Source organism: Bidens hawaiensis, unplaced genomic scaffold (genome assembly GCF_021521415.1).
Source record: "Bidens hawaiensis isolate Kalapana, Puna unplaced genomic scaffold, B.hawaiensis_p1.1 tig00035560_1, whole genome shotgun sequence".
In the NCBI taxonomy this organism is placed as follows: Eukaryota; Viridiplantae; Streptophyta; class Magnoliopsida; order Asterales; family Asteraceae; genus Bidens; species Bidens hawaiensis.
Window position 1 is genome coordinate 115,001 of NW_027505377.1, and position 18,069 is coordinate 133,069.

An 18,069-nucleotide genomic window follows, 5' to 3' on the forward strand; every position below is an offset into this window, starting at 1 on the left:
TTAATAAATTATCATATGTATTTCAGTGTATGAAGACTTTGTTTATATATTCGCCGTTATTTGTAAGAATGTCCCAAACGCTACAGCTCATTCTTCCCACATACATGCATAGTCAGCATGTCATATCGGTATATTTACCCAAACACATTTTTAATCAAACACTACTATACTCATCATTCTTGCATGCCAACTTTTTTTTATTTAATTATATATTTTGTCAAGACAAAAATAAAAGAGAAAAAATTAAATAATCTAAGAATGTCACACGTAGTCAAGAACATTGGCCTGAGTGTAGACATGCTTCAATGCCACATGCCCCACATGTGGGTGCCACATATGTGCTAAGTGCGGTGCGTTGTAGATGGTCTAAGTAAATGACTCTGTCTTTTGTTATTATTTTTCTCTCTCTCTCTTTTTTAATTCGAGTTTGAATCCAAACTTAACTCGTTAAAAGAGGTCAAGGATGCCTCAACGTCGTCATGTTACTTTTGTAGAAAAGCCCGATTCTCTCTACTTTTATAGACCATGCAATTTTTCTCTCTTTTCTCGCAATCATGGATTTTCTCTTCCACTGACTGTGGGTTTTTCTCTTCTTGCTCGTCTCTTCCACTCATGCAGTATACGCAGCTAAGTGAGCTCGGGCTCGAGGTCGAACTTAAACTAGCCGACTTGAGCTTGGCTCGATAACTTTATCGAGCTGAAAATCAATTTCAAGCTCATTAATCCTTTAAAAGAAGTTTATTTATTTGTTTATTTATTTTACAGACATTGGTATATAAACGACAAAAGTACAATTTTTAACAACAATTTATATAAAACTTATAACTACAGAATTTATAACATTATATGTTTTATTTTTGTACTTTTATTATATAATGTTTTAAAAACTCAATTGGCATAATATATGTATTATTTTTATATTTTTTTTCCCTTATTTTGGTAGGTTATTATTATCATTATTATATATTAAAATTTACGGTTTAATCTAAACGAGCCGAGCCACGATCCGAGACAACCCCGAACTCAAGCTCGACTCGTTCAAAAATCGAGCTGAGCCGGCATGCCATGTTTTGTCATCTATCTGCACATTAAGTTGCATGTGATGTACTGCAATTTCATCAGGCTCTGCATTTATGAAATTTGAGTCATTAATGAGTATGCAATGTAACTACATTGCTTCTAAATCATATGGTTTAATCTGCCCAAACCTTAACAGTGTATACTGAATAATGATAGTAATTATTGTTGCATAACACAAATGGTTCTATCATCTATGGTGTAGTTACCACTACTAGTATGACCAACTTTTTTTTTAATAAAACTCAGTTGTGGGACCTACCAGTCTCTGTAAACAGGGCCGTACAAACCGTTCATCCCTCGCTTGGAAATTGCTCGAAAAATGCTCGCTCGTATTATTGCTCGATTTAAAAACAAGTCGCTCTGCTCGGTTCGGTTTGTAAACGAGCCAAGCAACGAGCAAAGGTCTGCTCGGTTCGGTTCGGATCGAATATTTTTAATTTATTTTATATATAGTTATATATGAACAAATATATTAATATATAGACAAAACACATAAATATAAGCTTATAATTATTTTTACCCCTTATAATTTTTCATATTTCGTCAATTTTATAGTTTTATTTGTTCGCTTCAAATTTTAGAATACTAGAAGTTTGTTTACATTATCATTATATCTCACTTCAAACTTATTTTTAATAAAAAATTACAATCTATTACTACGAAACAAACCCCCCCCCCCACACACACACCCCCCACGTGGTCGGTATAGATCTCACCTTTAGTTTCTTCATGTTTTTTTTGTTTGGTTTTTTGTCTTTGTTTTATTCCTCTATATTTTTTTAATTTAGTTGTAATTTAATATTTCTTTTAATTTTAATCAATTTTGTTTGCTACAAGAGGAGCACAAATATCAAAATATTTCCAACAACAAAAATGTCAACAACCACAAACTACATACTACCACTATCATCACCACCACCACTGTCACCACATGTCGCTCTACTCCCGAGTGCGGGAATGGGCCACTTGACACCGATCCTCCTGCTAGCCGCCATGCTAGCGTCCCACAATTGCCACGTCACTCTTATCACCGCCCAACCACCACTATCCACCGCCAAGTCCACCCACATTTCCACATTCCTAATCTCACACCCCACTATCAACACCCTAAACTTCCACATCATCCCATACACCCCTCCGGACCCCACCACTACGGACCCTTTCTTCGTCCAATACGAAGCCATGAATCGATCTGTTCATCTTCTCTCTCCACTTTTATCTTCCACGTCACCCCCACTTTCCACCATCATCTCCGACATCGGGGCATGCGCAGGAGCATGCCACGTGGCGGATGATCTCGGCTTACCACACTATATCCTCTCCACCACCTCGGCTAGATTCACCTCTTTTGTATCACACCTCCCGTCTTTAATCCAACCACATACAACTTCCATAAACATAGCCGAAACCCGGGATCAGAACCAGATTCTGATCCCGGGTTTGGCTCCATTCGAAACCTCCACTATACCACCACCATTCTTGATACCAAACCACATATTCACCAACACTGTTGTATCAAGCTCTTTGGCTTTAAGAAAAGCCAAAGGCATTTTAATCAACACTTTCCATGCATTTGAGCATGAAACACTTGAAGCAGTTAATGGTGGCAAACTAAATCCAGATTTACCTCCTTTTCTCCCAATCGGGCCGCTAGAACCACACGGCTTAGAAGTAGCGGATTCCAGACCGCTTTTGTGGCTCGATCAACAGCCACCGAAATCGGTGGTGTTTGTGAGCTTTGGAAACAGAACGGCGTTGCTGAAAGAACAGATAACGGAGTTAGGAAAGGGTTTGGAGGGAAGTGGGTACAAATTCTTGTGGGTGTTGAAATCCAAGATTGTAGACAAAGAAGATATTGGAGAAGTTGAAGAATTAGTTGGAGATTCGTTTATTCAAAGGACCAAAGACAGAGGTGGTAGTTAACCGAGTTTATTATCTATTATTGTTATAGTTATTATTTGTTTTTAAGTTTGTTTGTTAGTTATTATTGGGTGGGGTCCGATGTGGTTTTGGTCCGTTTACGTCCATATAATACTATTTACATATGAAAAATGAAAAACGAGAGAGATGATGTGACGCTGATTTAGCAATTGGGTGATGATTGAAGTGCACAGTGACATAAACTTATTATAATATTATTGTTATAATTAGTTGGTTAGGTTTATCGTAATTACTTTTAATGTAAAAAAAATTATTAATATTGATTGTTTTAATTGTTTTAAAAAGGGGTGGTGGTGAAAGGATGGGTGGATCAAGAGAAGATCCTAACGCATCCTTCAATTGGGTGTTTCATAAGCCATTGTGGGTGGAACTCTGTGGTGGAGGCGGTGGCAAGAGGAGTACCGATGTTGGCATGGCCACAGATTGGTGATCAGAAGGTGAATGCTGGAGTTGTGGAGACGGTCGGAATAGGAGTGTGGGATAAAGGGTGGGGGTGGTTGGGGGAGAAGGTGGTGAAAGGTGAAGAGATTGCTGAGAAAGTGACAACGGTGATGACGGATTCAAAGTTAAGGGAAAACGCGAGAAAACTTAGGGAAGAAGCGAAGGGCGCCGTTAAAGTTGGAGGGAGTTGTGATAAGGTGTTGAGGGAGATCATTTCAAATCTTCAACACTAAAAACTTTTGTAATTTCATTCTAGTGGTTTCAATCGTTGCGGGTTATTATTACAATGGGAACTTCGAGTTTCTTATGTATTACATTCTTTTAATAAATTCTAAAGGTTATCATTTGTGTTTCTATGCATGAAGACTTCGTTTATAAATTCGCTACTCAAATTAATAACAACGATACTATGAGTTTCGTATTCATCGATCTGTTAACTGTTATACATCTAGAGTATGCAATGTAACTACATTGTTTCTAAATTTTATGGTTTAATATGCTCAAAGAAAACTGGTTTTTGAGACCCCAAAAAATACTAGTAACAGTGGGTAGTCTATAATAATATTAATTATTGTTCAACAAAACAAATGGTTCTATGGTGTAGTGGTTAGCACTCTGGACTTTGAATCCAGCGACCTGGGTTCGACTCCCGGTAGGACCTTTTTATTATTATTATTATTATTATTTTAGTCTGTTTTGGAAAAATAAATAAACTTTTAGCATTGTTGAATCTTCAAGAGTTTGATTCAAAGTTAAATGAACAAACACAGATGCATCCTTGTGTGTGTTCGTTTGTTTAACTTTAATCGAAAACATGAGTGACCATGAACACTTAAGCAAACAGATTAACATGCTAATGTCCGTTCTTTAAAAGTATTGTGCACGCTTGTGTTTGTCTATCTTCATTCAGTAATGTTCTAACTTCTGAATGGACGTAAATGAACTTAAATGATGAAATTGATTGTGTTTTTGTTTGCTTGTTAGTCAGTCGATTATCAAGGTGTGGTCCTAAAGTTTGATCGAGTTGATCTGGTGCATGATGGATCAGTTGGTACTACCAAATTGAGTTAGATTTATTATTAATCAAAATGAGTTTGGTTTTGGATGGTGTTCTTGTTATCACTTCTTTTTTAGTTCATAATAAAACCGAAAATCTGATATATACTATGCTCATAATACTATTTATTAAAAACAAAATGCTTCAATTGGTTAAATCAAACATAAAGCCAGTTGCTATCAAGGGATCCTCGAGCATCTGACAATCGGTAAAGGTGGAAAAGAACTTCTTGTTCTTTGATAACTTTCTATTTTATCTGCTTATTGTTTTCATGTATAAGTGAAATACTTTAATCTGAAAGTGATCTATCCAGGATAACCGAAAACACGAAAACTATAACAAGTCATCTTGACGCATGTCATTTAATTCATACTTACTAGCACAATATTTAAAGAGATATATGTTGTTTCAATCGAACAAACTTAAAAGTAAGTCGTCCAGTTAACAGTTTTAAGTTAGGCAAAATGGATCCCTAGACAGGCAATTGACGCATTTTGAGGTATATCACATCGGCAATATTCATTCCATGCCTTCAAGAAATCATGTTTATTATGTTACTAATGGGCTTTTGTAGGTGAACTGGTTAATCTTGATAACCAGAAGGTTGATCCTTGTTCAGTTATTAGTTTGATTAGTGATTTTTAAATATGATTCCATAGTCATTCTTGAATATTTGTTACTTAAAGGTCTGAATCTAACATGGTTCAAAAAATATGTCCTATTTCTTAAGTTTGTGATGAAGCGCAAATTTATGAATGCAAACAAGCCAAGTCAAGCACAAGCTCGGCTCATTTTTACTTATAAAAGCTTAAGCCCGGCTCGTTCGAGCATTTTTTTTAAGTGTGAGTTCATCTCGTTTATTGTGTATTAATTAACTTATACACATTTATAACCTTTTTTTAAAAAAAAAACCTTACAAACAAGGCTCATGTAGTACACCAATCAAAAAGGTAAAACTTAAAAACACACAATTTAGACGAAAAACATCATGGTGGGCGGTGGCCGGACCCAACACATATAAAAATTTTCATAAACCGTGGTGAACAAACTCAAAATTTAAAGACACGGGTACATGTGAAATACATATAAAAAACTATAAACAAAAAACATATATTTACACTGCTAAGCAACGGCCCCCGGTTAAGACTCAACGAGTCTAAACAAGCTTCTAACACAAAGCTAGAGCTTAGGCTCAAAACGTAAACAATTATTTTTTTCCAATCTTAATCTCACCTTGAAAATTCTCGGTACCACTACCGAAATGTTCATTTCAGTACCGGTAAGGTACTGATATTAAAGATAAAATACGGGAAATACCAATACCCGTACTGCCAAAAACTCAAAACTTGGTACCGATACCTATTTTGCTCGTAGACAAATAAAATCGGAATCAAAACTTAATAACACAAGAATTCCAGTCAAATAAATTCAAATCATAAAATAATAATAATAAAATGTAGGGAATCCATTCGCTTTGTTGCAAAACAAAAGCAACAAAGCGGCCGTGGATTCCCGAGCACGCACGAGCAAGCAGTAGTAGTATATTGCTCGTGCGTGCTTCGATTTGATTTGATATACGCCAATCACGATGTATACTTTCTCCGTGTTAATACCACGCCACCCCTTCGTTTACGGGATAAGCGCTCGGCCTATGGCGCAGCATATTTTTCATTTCATTCTCACTTTCTTTCATTTATATAAATATACTCAAACCCTAACTTATATTATTACTTGTATGTTATGGGCTCATTGCCAAGGCCCATGATCCACGTGAGGAACACACTCTTATTATTATGAATGATGTAAATGAGCTAAGCTGAGCTGAGCCCATGCTTGTTTTGTAAAGTTCGGGCTCGGTAGAGGTGTACAAAATACCCGGTTCTAAGATCGGTTACCATGTGGAAGCTGAACCGCAGGTATGACCTGCTATTGGGTTTCTTCATGGACACGTAGGAACCGGTTCCACTTTTACACGGTCAATTACACGACTATACCCAGAACTGGTTCATATCCGACCCTGTTTTGACTTTGTTGATCATAGCCAGAGCCGGTTCCTACAAATATTTGTTTTGTGTAACTTTAAGGCTCGGTTTGTTTATTATTTATTAATTAGCTTATATATTTTAAAAAAAAACATTATATCTGTTTTGAGAAAAACCTTAAACGAGCCTAAGCTCCGGCTCATTTCGAGCTCTTCTTCTAAAGCTAAAGGTCGGGTCATGAGTTGTTTTATCAAGCTCGGGTTCGGGTCGTTATGTATATAATTTTAATTCCTTTTATATATTTTGAGAAAGAAATTAAAACAGCCTAAGCTCAGCTCGAGTCTAGCTCGTGAACGAGCCTAGCTCGGTTGTGCGGTGTGAAATTAATACATAGAAATCCAAAAGAGGTAAAGTTTAAAAATACACAAGAAAATGAGCTTCCCATGCAAGGCTTGAGCTCAGGCTTGATAACTAAAAAAAACTTTATTTATGGCTCGAGCTCAAAAAAGATAGGATCTTTTCGAGCCTCTTATCGATCCAAGCTCAAGTAGCTCGCAAACAGTTCAACTCGTTTGCACCTCTAATTATTATACACAGAAAAAAAATGAGGGAAGGGAATGTTAGTTAAACTTTAGAAGCGCATATAGATCGGATCGGTTCGGTTTGATTATGGGCTAAACTTGTATCTATAAGACTATAACCACTGCTTTGGTTTATAGAATCCCATAACAGGTTGGTTTCGGTTAGAAATGATTTGGTTGATTTAGCTATTGGAAAAGATGTCCGGTTAACCGCCTAGCGTTAAACATAAGTGGATTTAAGCAATTTCCGGTTATATCTTTGATCAAATAAAATATAAGATCAAAGATAATATATGAGATTGGTTTTAATGTTGATTCGATTTCTTTAATTCGGTTATTTATGCGCATACGAGCATAATCGAAGAATAAAAACCGGCTATCTAAAAATTTAGTTAATAAAGTCTATTACTCATTTGAAAATGTCAAATACAAAGATATGTAGTGTAACAAAGTTACAAACAAATGACAAAAAAAAATGTCAACCATAGTCAGTTACCTAGTTTTATTGACATTTAGTCATTTATATAGCCAAAAAAAACATGATCTTTATCTCCTATGTACTTTTTCCACTTGGTTAACAATGCTGATGAAGAAACAACAAAAGTCAAAAAGTCAAAAAGTCAGAGGAAGTTAATCTCCATTCATGGTCATTAATGTAGGTATTTGACCATGGTTCACAAAGTCAATCTTGTTTAATCTCAAACAGCATAACACTTTCTCTGGTAAGTCTTCTGGCTTTTGAGCCTAATCATATTTCCAAAATAAACACATTTTTTAATCATATTATGTCATTTATTTTCACATAAAAAAAAAACTATTTTTTGTACCTGAATTGTGAGGCCCAAGTTCAATATTCCGTTTTTAAGGCGATCTAGAAACACTTCTAAACCTTTCCTTGCAATGTAACTAAACTGATGAATGTCAAGGTCAACTTCAAAGTAGTTTTGACCCTGCTGACAAATAAAAGTCAAAAAACTTTTATCATGCAAATAAATATACAAATTTGTAAAATGGGTACCTGACAAAATTTATGTTGAGGGCGTGAAAGAACGGGTTTTTCGTTATAAGCGTATAATAGTTTCTTTTCGGTATTATTCGAAGCAAGGTCAACAGGGTTGACCACACCAACCATGATCTTTAGCCTGTCTCTAAAAGGTACAACCGCGTCTTTCTTGAACCCGTTGACTTTTTCCATTTCGTTTCGAACTAAACTCTGGATATCCAACATTAAGAAACCTTAAAATATAAATATTAAATCTAAAAAATAATAAGAAATATATAATCTTTAGTACCTGCATCAACTCCTGAAATTGAGGAGATATGTCTTTGTCGTTTGTTTCGGAGAGTTTGAAATATAAAACAAGGCTTAAACCCTCACCGTCATTGTTATCATGAAACATAGGAGTTGGATATGTTGGCAACTGTAACAACCATATAAACATGTTATAAGTAGTCGTAAAAAAAAAAAAAAAAATGCCCGAAACCTGAATATTGACAATGAGGAGAGGAGGTAATATGCCATCTGCTTTTAAATTAGGAAGCTCAATGTGTTGACCAATGTGGTTGGCTTTTCTTGGGCACTTAAAGAGGTCAACACCAAATGGAGTATAAAGACTATAACTTGGGGCTGGGCTTTTTTTCTTGTCTCTGCGAATGCATAACGAACCGAAGTCAAAATATCATTTTGACCAACTTTCGAAAATCGTGAGTTAAGGTAATCTGGCCCGTTAAGTGGTTAAAATGATGACTTGACAGCGGATGTGTAGGTAACTTTGACCAAGTTTGACTTTTTACGTGACAGATTGACTTTGACCAGGTTTGACTTTAACCATACACAGTTTTCTGTTGAAACTAAATAGTTTTTATTAAAAATTTATTTTTACTTTCTTATCGAGTTCGCCATTGGGTTTATGTCGTATGTAACTAGTATTTAATAAATGGTAAGTTAGGTCAGTAACATACTTAAAAAACAGATAACGAACCGAAGTCAAATTTTCGTTTTGACCAACTTTTAAAAATCTTAACTGGTAATATTTCCCATTACGTGATTAAAATGATGTGTATCGGTAACTTTGACCAAGTTTGACTTTTTGTCGTAGCTGATTAAACTTGGAAAGTTTGACTTTTGTGTGGCAGTTTGACTTTGACCATCTATAGTTTTCGTTTGAAACTTGATAGTTTTTATTAAAAATTTATTTTTACTTTTTTATCGAGTTCGCCATTTGGCTTATGTCGTATGTAAATAGTGTTTAATAAAAATGGTAAGATAGGTTAGTAACATACTTAAAAAACGATTCACTACGAAGAGTGAAGCATGAAGGGTCGATTGCAGACCAGCTACCAGGAGTCGGTTTCTCATCTGTACAGCACGGGATCAAGAGTCCTGCTCGGGGCCGATAAAAGAAGTTTCTAGAAGATTCTGCATAATCCACCACCACCAGCAGCAGCAGCAACAACAACAACAACAACAATAATAAATTTGGATCTATCACTTGAAACAACCTACCTATGATGACAACATCATCTTTTATACCATTCAAGCTCCCATGATGACAGTCTAGAATCTTGCTCAAGTTGCAGTTATCTGTTTTCAAATAAGTTTCATGGTATGTATCATACTTAATAACTTGTCCATATCATGCATAATATTAAAACAAGTGGTGGGATCCAGTCCAGATAAAATTTACATACTAAACATACAAATAACTAGAGTAATTAATTTATAAAAAATAATATAGTTTAATAATAATACTCTAGTTATTTGTACACTTTTCATGATAAACGTCATTTGTATCTGATCCAAACGCATTAAAACAAAATAAATCTATAAATATTATTTAACCCGAAAAGTAAACATGTTTTACAAATTACCTCCATCCAAACTACTAAAATCATCATCATCATCTGAGTCTGATTCTTCAAGTTTGCTAACGGAATCAAACCAAGATTCATCTGACTCCGCGCTTCGTGTACAAGTGATTGTTTTGTTAACAATCTCACTAACACCAACACTTTTCTTCTTCTTTGAGTTTTCATGCCTACAAATTATCTTTCGACCACAAACATGTATCGGTTTCCTAGCATTTATCGTTTCAAACCGATACGCTGCGCAATTTCCCATTATTTACCTTCCCTAATCAACCAACAAAATGATCAAAAATTTATCCATAAAAATTATATAAAATTAATGACTAATGTAATAAAGTGGTTTGTTATGATCATAATTCATACACTAATAAGTGATAATAACAAGAAATTGCTGTCAACAGAATCAAACAAGAATGCATGTCAAATGATATTGACACCAATATTATTTAAAAAAAAATAAACACTTACAACTTAACAACTGTTAACTTACATAATAAAAGATATAAAGTTGAATTCACTACACTTATAACAAAGTAATATATATTATGCTTTAACTTAAATTTTCAACTTCCAGTCCTCCACTTATTCAAATGTGGTTAAATAAGACCCTCATTCAATGGAGTTGAATTCATAGTATGGGTGTGTATAACTTGAAAGAAAATATATTCAGGGTTAAATGTTATGAAAATATATGTTATTTTATTTATTTATTTTATTATTATTATTATTTTAGAATTATAATGTCTCGTTACTTTATTAATAAAAAGATGATTTAATTACAATAAAGAGACAGATAGGAAGACAAAAGGTTGTGCCGCTACCCCTTTTGAATGACAAAACCGACCCTGCTGAAAACAAAGTTACGGGTTCTTCATCGTCGGTGACTTACTGTGCACGACCCGCTGAACTCATTTCAGAATTACATCCGCTTCGGGATGAGAATGTGAATAAAAATTAGTTCATAACTCCTAAAAGAACCATAGATAAAGTTTTATTATTATTAGTTTTTCCTTGTTTTTATTCATTACGTATTTTAGTTATAAATAAAGGTTTATTTGTGATATTTTAGAAGAACTTTTATACTCGAGTCTCATTAACGTTTATCCAAATGTTTGTCTTGTCTGATTCATAACGGTTACAATCATGTTGTATAGCGTGTGTTCTCGTTCATGTGTGTATATGGAGAACACTAGGTCGCGTCTAGTCGTCTAGGATACATGCATTGATTAAAATTTGTTTGATAAGAAAAATGAATTTATGGTTTTATACAATAAACTATCATAGTTCTTTTTTTTTTCTTTTCAATAAACATTTATAAACTATCATATAATGAAATTAAATAGAAATAAATGTTGCTAACTTAGTTAACTTACAATAGTGATCATAATCTCTTCAAAAAAAACAAAAAAAAAACTCTATATGAAGTATCAACTCATCAAGTCAACCTCTTGGAAAATGTGTGGAACTATTATTTGACAATTAATTGAGCTCAAGACTCAATATAAGTTTTTAACGTGTTTACTATTCATTTGTTTGGAATTTAATCCAAGGTAGATAATGTATATGAGCGAACGCTATGTGTAGTAGAGGAGTTATAAATTGGAGCGTTTTGTGTTATAAACAGTGGGTTTTTATTTTAGAGGTGTAATGGTGTTGTAGCCATACACACACACACAATATATATATATCACACACACAATATAATAATAATAATAAAAACAAAACACAAATCGGCGACAAATAATAACCCCCCCCCCCTAATCGCCCCATTTATCGCCAGGGAGCATTGTTCCCTTCAAAAATCGCTCACTACAAATGGCCTAAGTGGGGTTGTTTTCATATCCAAAACATTCTAAAAGACTATTTTACTTTTGAGTTAATTACACGGATGCTCCCTGTGGGTTGCACGGATTTCACGTTTGGTCCTTAACTTTGAAGAACTACATGCATTTTCCCTGATACTTTGATGCAGGTAACATCGGTGCTCCCTAGTGTGGATGGTCGTTAGTTTTTCCGATTAAGTGTGTATGAAATTACTTTTATACACTCATTATGTTACACCCCGACCAAAGGCGGCGGAACATGCCGGGTGCAACCGATTGCCCAAATACACAAGACAAAATTTAAAGTGACAATATTTAACGAATGTCACACATTATTAAATAATAAACAAATATAACATTAAATAATAAAATAGACCTCAGGCCCGGCCACTCAACTGTTTACACTTTCATCTTTTTCAGTAACCAAAACCGTCGGCGACCATCTCTGTGATGTAAACTCTTTACAATTTAGAGTAATCAAGTTAGGAATTCACAATCATAGTCACAATTAACCCCCACAATACACTCACAAAGTTCTGTTACAACATATCTAGAAATGTAGGTGGCGTATTTAACTCGAAAAACGAGAACTTCGGCGAAAGCCTTACAAACACAAATTCAAAACACTGATGTACATCAAATTCAAGATCTTGATCTTTATAATATTTATATATTATGGGTATTGGTATTTTTGTCATTTCAGCATACGCTTAACTAAAAAACTTAATGTCATCCAGTTAAATGATCACGAGTGTTACCCGCTTCAAACTTAGAAGTTAGAACAGATGGTCATCAGTTATCACCATGTAATCATCAGAAGGGGCCGAAAACAAGCCCGGTTAGATAACGGGTCGTGTTACTTGGGTCCGAACAATTACATTGCAAAACTTTATCGGCATTGTCAGTTACTTATGCTAACGGCCCAAATAACATTTTAACTAATACAGTAATACCATTTGAAGAGTTCAAATGTTTTTCCAAAGCATTAAAACAATATTAAAAAACTCGAAATTTATTTAGTAAAATCGGCCCGCTGTTCAAATATCTAGCACGATGTGAAACTTGTACATAACTTGGAAACGTGACATATTACATGTATACGGTTAAACATTAAAAGACGGTATGACACTTACTAGCTAGGGATGGCTGCAAATCGGTACCCTTTTGCACCCCTCCATGAATAATATGCAATCCGCGTCTCGTAGAACCCTACACAAATCATCATTATCAGAAATGTTTCTATTTCCTTCATTTTATTTTTTATTTCAACTAACTAAAATATTTTAATATTTTATTAGTTATGTTTTTTGTTCTATTTAACGGTCCTGTCACGAAGCGCAGGGTCCTAAATCCTAGTATTATTAAAATACCTGGAAGGAAGGTGAGTGTACCGAGTCCAAACAGGCCGTATAGTTGTGATCTGTCACCGTCCATGTGACCCGTGAAGATGAATAATGAAAGGAGTAGAAGTACACATCCAAACACGAGAAGGAAAAGCGCAAGTGCAATGGATTTCCATGGGATTTTATCAAATGTTTCGGCTGACATTTCAAACCTCGGGTCAAATGTGCCTTCTGTACCAACGTCGTCTTCATCGACAGCAAGGCGAGTGTATTTAATGTTCCGTCTAGACGCCATATCACCTGTTTTCAACAAACAACAATATAGCATATAAACCATAGTTATCAAATGCGCTAGGCGCACTCAAGGTGCATAGGACTTGCCTAGGGCCTAGGCGCAAAAAAAGCGAGGGCCCGAGAAAAAAACAACGCACTTTGAAAATTCCAAAACTTGAATAGCATAGTTCCAACACCAAAAAATATTCAATACCAAAAGCAAATTAAAGTTTAAAAGCATCATAGCATACATAAATTACGCAGTCACCGACTAAGTGATGTCCACCTTTAAAATTTAGTTTTTAAAGCTTCAATCATATAACAGTAAACATAAATCAAAAAATGGGAATTCAGCAAAGCAAATTAAAAAACTAATTATTAAGCAATAACAAAATTCAATAAGCAATTATCATCTAGAATAGTCAATGATTATATAAATAGATAGAATTAAATTAAGTAAATTCCCCTTTGTTAGGTAATTATTATGAATCAGATAGTGAATAATCATAGAAATTTAAAAAAAAACAGAAATTACCCCTAGAATTGCGCCTTTCCTATTTAGAGTCGCTAAATGATTGCCTTGCCTAAAAATAGCGCCTAGCACTCAACCATCGGGACACCGCCAATTGGTGCATGTACCCTTGTCTATCGGCTATCAACGCCACCACATGATGGCTGATTAACCTTCCGACATTTTTAACGTTATCTTCACGAGATTAATAAAATAATGTCAAAATTAGTGCAATTTCACTTTAACCCACCGAGGGCCCACACATATATACATTATATGCGCGCACCACAACCAGGGCGTGATGTCTAAAATACAAAACAAACACAGACAAGCACGCAGGCAGGCAAACATGCACACACATATATACATGAAAACAACACAAGCAATGGTTTTAGATCGCATAGGTCGTACCAACTGGTTGATCGGATCAATATGCCTTTTGCATGTGTCAGTTGCTTTTTTTCCTAAATAACATATTTCATCGATGACAAGTGACATCAAAATTCATTATTCGACACCTATCACCGATCAAATTCTTACATTTTCGTATTACCATGGATATATTTACCCAATGTCATATATTCATGATAAAGCATACACAACTAAACCATTAGGATTTAGACTAATACATTAAAGTTTTACCTATTCAAAAAGTAAGCTCGGATTCAAACGAGCCGAGCCAGTGTTCTGCAATAAACACCCCCCATCAAAGTAACAATTTTCACTTGCAGTTAACCTGATGTCTCTTAGTAACACCATCTCCTAAAGTTTACATAACTACTTTTTGCTAGTCGGCCTGTGACCATTGACGAAGCTTACATAGGGCCGATAATGGGCCCGGCCCCTCTGTTTTGTTGCGCAGTAGTGTAAATTTACCCGTTTTCGTCCGAAATTTTTTATACGTAGTGTAAATTTAGCCGTTTTCGGTCAAAAATTTGAGCCCCGCCCCCCTTGTTTGTGAAACCTTGCATACATTTTGAGGGTGGGGGGGGTGCAGGTATCTTAGTCCAAGCTCCGCCACTGCCTGTGACTAACTAATTTTTGGGTAATCGACAAGAAAATTGGTAGTCGGTCCTTAATTCAGACAGTTTCCAACCAACTTTCTGGCGATTCTCCGTATATATACATAAAAAAAGTGTGTATATATAAAAATTACATATAAAAATGTATACGTGTATTATTGTGTATATAATAAAATTATATATAAATATTTCCAGTCTACCTTACCGCCCAACTAGCTACTAGCGAGTTCTGCAACACATAAGATATACTAAGGTAGGGGTGCAAACGCTCGAGATCGGCTCGTGAAAAAGCTCGATCGAGCCTGAGCTCAAGCCTAAAAGAAAACTCGTTTAATAAATGAGCCCGGGCCCGAGCTTCACTTATCGAGCTCGAGCCGGCTTGCGAGCCTAAACAAGCTTGTAAATTATATATATATTTTTATAAATGAATATACTAATATATACATGTATATTTAATAATTATTAATTAATATATATAAGTTTATAAAAACACATAACTAAATAACATATTGTATTATATATATAAAGTTATAATGAAAATAAATCCACAAATATAATTATAAACATATTAAAAGTTAATTAATAAATATTAAACTAACTGAGCTCGAGCTTGAAAAACTACGAAACAAGCGGAGCTCAAGCTCTGTATAAATTAAACGAGCTGGTCGAGCTCGGGCTCGGTTCAGCTCGTTTGCACCCCTGTACTAAGGAAGTTAAATAATCTACACCACTATCACGCAAATTTAGGATAGACAACAGTAAATTGTTAAATCAAATTAATATAAAACTTACCAAACGATGATTCAGTAATCGAGGAGTGATTTGAGAGAGATGAGTCTGCAATTGTTACGTAGATAAATCGTGTTACATTATAATATTATATTCCCACAAGGGGTGCCACGTTTGTTTTTATATTTTTACTGTATGTTTTTGGTTCAATAGGAGTGTGCGTGGTATAGTTCGTTGTGGTTTTTGGTTAAAACCGAATCGATAATCAAAACTTCGGTTTTTGTAGTATTTGAAATCGTTCGGTTTTAGTTTTTTTGCTTTCGTTTAGATTTCGGTTTTTATCGTTTGATCTTGAAAAATTTAGTTCGAAAATAAAGTTTATTGAAAAATAATAGACTATTATACAATGCATCGAAAGTATTTGAGTTACGTATTTGTTAAATTCTTATAAATTATTTAATATAAAATATAAAAAAACAAAAATTTAGGAATTCGGTTCGGTTTGGTTTTTTCGGTTTTTATTACATGCAAAACCAAAACCAAATCGTTAGTTTGGTTTTTACTAAAACATTCGGATTGGTTTTTCGGTATCTTGCAAACCCCTAATTCTCAACCCAACCCAACCCAATTTTTTATTAGAAATATAATTTCTCTCTTAGAGCAACAAATTTCTTGTATATAGAGTACCGTACTCTCTAAAATTTGAGAGTTCAGATGTCTCACTCTGGCCAGACTATGTTGTCATACAAAATGAGCACCTAAGAAAAAAAGCCACATGCGGATAATGAAAACCAAAAGACTGAATTATCTGGGATGTCTGTGCCCATAAAAAATCACAAAGCCACCCATTAATAGTAGTAAAACTTTACGCAAAGTTTCATTCCGTGATATGAGTTATTACTCCTTATCACTTATACTACTGCCCCAAACATAAAACTGCATTTTCCAACTGTGATGAAATATGACCACTGAAATTGAATTGTACATCCAAAATAGTCTTAATAAGACGTGGTCAACCCAACTAAAATTTCCATTCTCATTGACAACTATACCAGACTAATTTTTTATTGCATAAAATATACATTATGATTAGTTTTTATTGTATTAAAATAACTTTTAATTTTTAAAATACAACTTTTAAATATAACATAAGTAAATTCGGGTTCCGTCTTGATGTTGTGGGCTTTGTGACTTGGGAATTGAGTCGGTTGATCATGTGTTTTTGGGTGCTCGGTGGCTTCAATCGTGTGGAATTTTGTGAGCTCGTGGTGTTAAGTCCCTATCATGTATGCCTTCTTGTTGAAAGATTTGTTCGAGATCTATAACCGTTCGGGCTTTGGAGAACGGGAGAAGATTTCTTTTTCAAGGGATTGTGATTATTACGTGTTGGAGGATTCGGAAAGCTAGGAATGAAAGAATAGTTCAAGGAAAAGAGGTCAAGATCAAAGACATTATAGGTGATATTAAATCTTTTTGGGTTTTTTGTGGTTTAAATATAGATCCAAATTTAAGTGGTGCAATTTCAACTTTTTGTAAGCTTGCGTGATGAGTCTCCTCCTCGGCTTGTGGGGAGGGGTGTTGTGTTTTTGGCTTTTTGCCGGTTTGGTTTTCCGGCTCGTTTATAGAAAGTTAATATATAAAAAAACATAAGTAAAGTAACTAAAAAAAGTGTTTCATATCATCATATTTAATAACTTACATAATTAAAATCATTGAACAAAATAAAAATAGTATGGTTCTAGCTAGAAGAGTAAATTGGCTATTCATCATCTTCAGGAGGGTTTCTTTGTGGCCGGTTCACAAGAAAGTCAACATTATACTGATATGCTCTATAGAGGAGTAAAACACTTATTCACCAAACTTCTAATTATTTTTATTTTTAAATTAGTTTAAAGTTTAAATAAATGGTTTTACACCCTGTCACAATACAAAGTGTTTATATTAGTTGTTTATCAAATAAGACCGGTGGGTATACACCACTTTGGACCAGTGAGGAGTCATACGTGGCATCCTCGTCACTTGCGTGAGACCCCGGAAAACATCACCCCCACCCCCTCACGCGTGACCTAAGCTGGCTGAGGAGGGTCACACAGCTCGTTCTCCTCTCTCCATCTCTTTTTGACTGTTGTCAACGGTTAGATTTTTTTAAATAAAAATTATTTTATTTATATTATAAATGCATACATATATACTAAACCAATCTCAAAACATTTTAACAAACTCATTTCAACATGATTTTTTTCTTTTTCATCCGACGACATGAGAAATTGTGCCAAAATAAAATAGACGGATGATGTATGCAATATGTATTTTGTATAACATGATTATTGAAGATGAGGTAAGAGTGATTTGCGAGTACAACGAGGATGAAGACAACACCCAATATCAACGGTTGACGAAACACAAAGAGAGTATAAC

General features: G+C 34.6%; 3 protein-coding genes, 1 non-coding gene and 1 pseudogene across 5 annotated transcripts in view; 3 read left to right on the plus strand and 2 right to left on the minus strand.

Annotated features, from left to right (window-relative positions):
• LOC143612812 (UDP-glycosyltransferase 13-like) overlaps positions 1 to 8 on the plus strand; it is a 28,710-nt pseudogene extending 28,702 nt beyond the window's left edge. The window contains exon 2 of the transcript XR_013149998.1: positions 1 to 8. This exon is cut by the window's left edge and continues 470 nt beyond it. The product of XR_013149998.1 is annotated as a UDP-glycosyltransferase 13-like (transcript).
• Positions 9 to 1,953: 1,945 nt separating this feature from the next.
• LOC143612806 (UDP-glycosyltransferase 13-like) lies at positions 1,954 to 3,696 on the plus strand. The gene is made up of 2 exons (XM_077086707.1): positions 1,954 to 2,992; positions 3,307 to 3,696. The coding sequence occupies exons 1-2, from the start codon at positions 1,954 to 1,956 to the stop codon at positions 3,693 to 3,695; spliced, it is 1,428 nt and encodes a 475-aa protein (XP_076942822.1). The 3' UTR covers position 3,696.
• A 355-nt stretch (positions 3,697 to 4,051) lies between these two features.
• TRNAQ-UUG (transfer RNA glutamine (anticodon UUG)) lies at positions 4,052 to 4,123 on the plus strand. Its single transcript has one exon. It is a non-coding gene; the product is annotated as a tRNA-Gln (tRNA).
• A 3,573-nt stretch (positions 4,124 to 7,696) lies between these two features.
• LOC143612816 (uncharacterized) lies at positions 7,697 to 10,243 on the minus strand. Its single transcript, XM_077086713.1, has 8 exons — positions 9,954 to 10,243; positions 9,589 to 9,666; positions 9,366 to 9,501; positions 8,567 to 8,729; positions 8,375 to 8,503; positions 8,101 to 8,295; positions 7,910 to 8,032; positions 7,697 to 7,826 (listed from the first exon to the last, which is right to left on the minus strand). Exons 1-8 carry the CDS (start codon positions 10,201 to 10,203, stop codon positions 7,713 to 7,715), a joined length of 1,188 nt encoding a protein of 395 aa, XP_076942828.1. The 5' UTR covers positions 10,204 to 10,243; the 3' UTR covers positions 7,697 to 7,712.
• Positions 10,244 to 12,770: 2,527 nt separating this feature from the next.
• LOC143612810 (uncharacterized) lies at positions 12,771 to 13,444 on the minus strand. The gene is made up of 2 exons (XM_077086710.1): positions 13,144 to 13,444; positions 12,771 to 12,982 (listed from the first exon to the last, which is right to left on the minus strand). The coding sequence occupies exons 1-2, from the start codon at positions 13,442 to 13,444 to the stop codon at positions 12,906 to 12,908; spliced, it is 378 nt and encodes a 125-aa protein (XP_076942825.1). The 3' UTR covers positions 12,771 to 12,905.
• Positions 13,445 to 18,069: the final 4,625 nt, after the last annotated feature.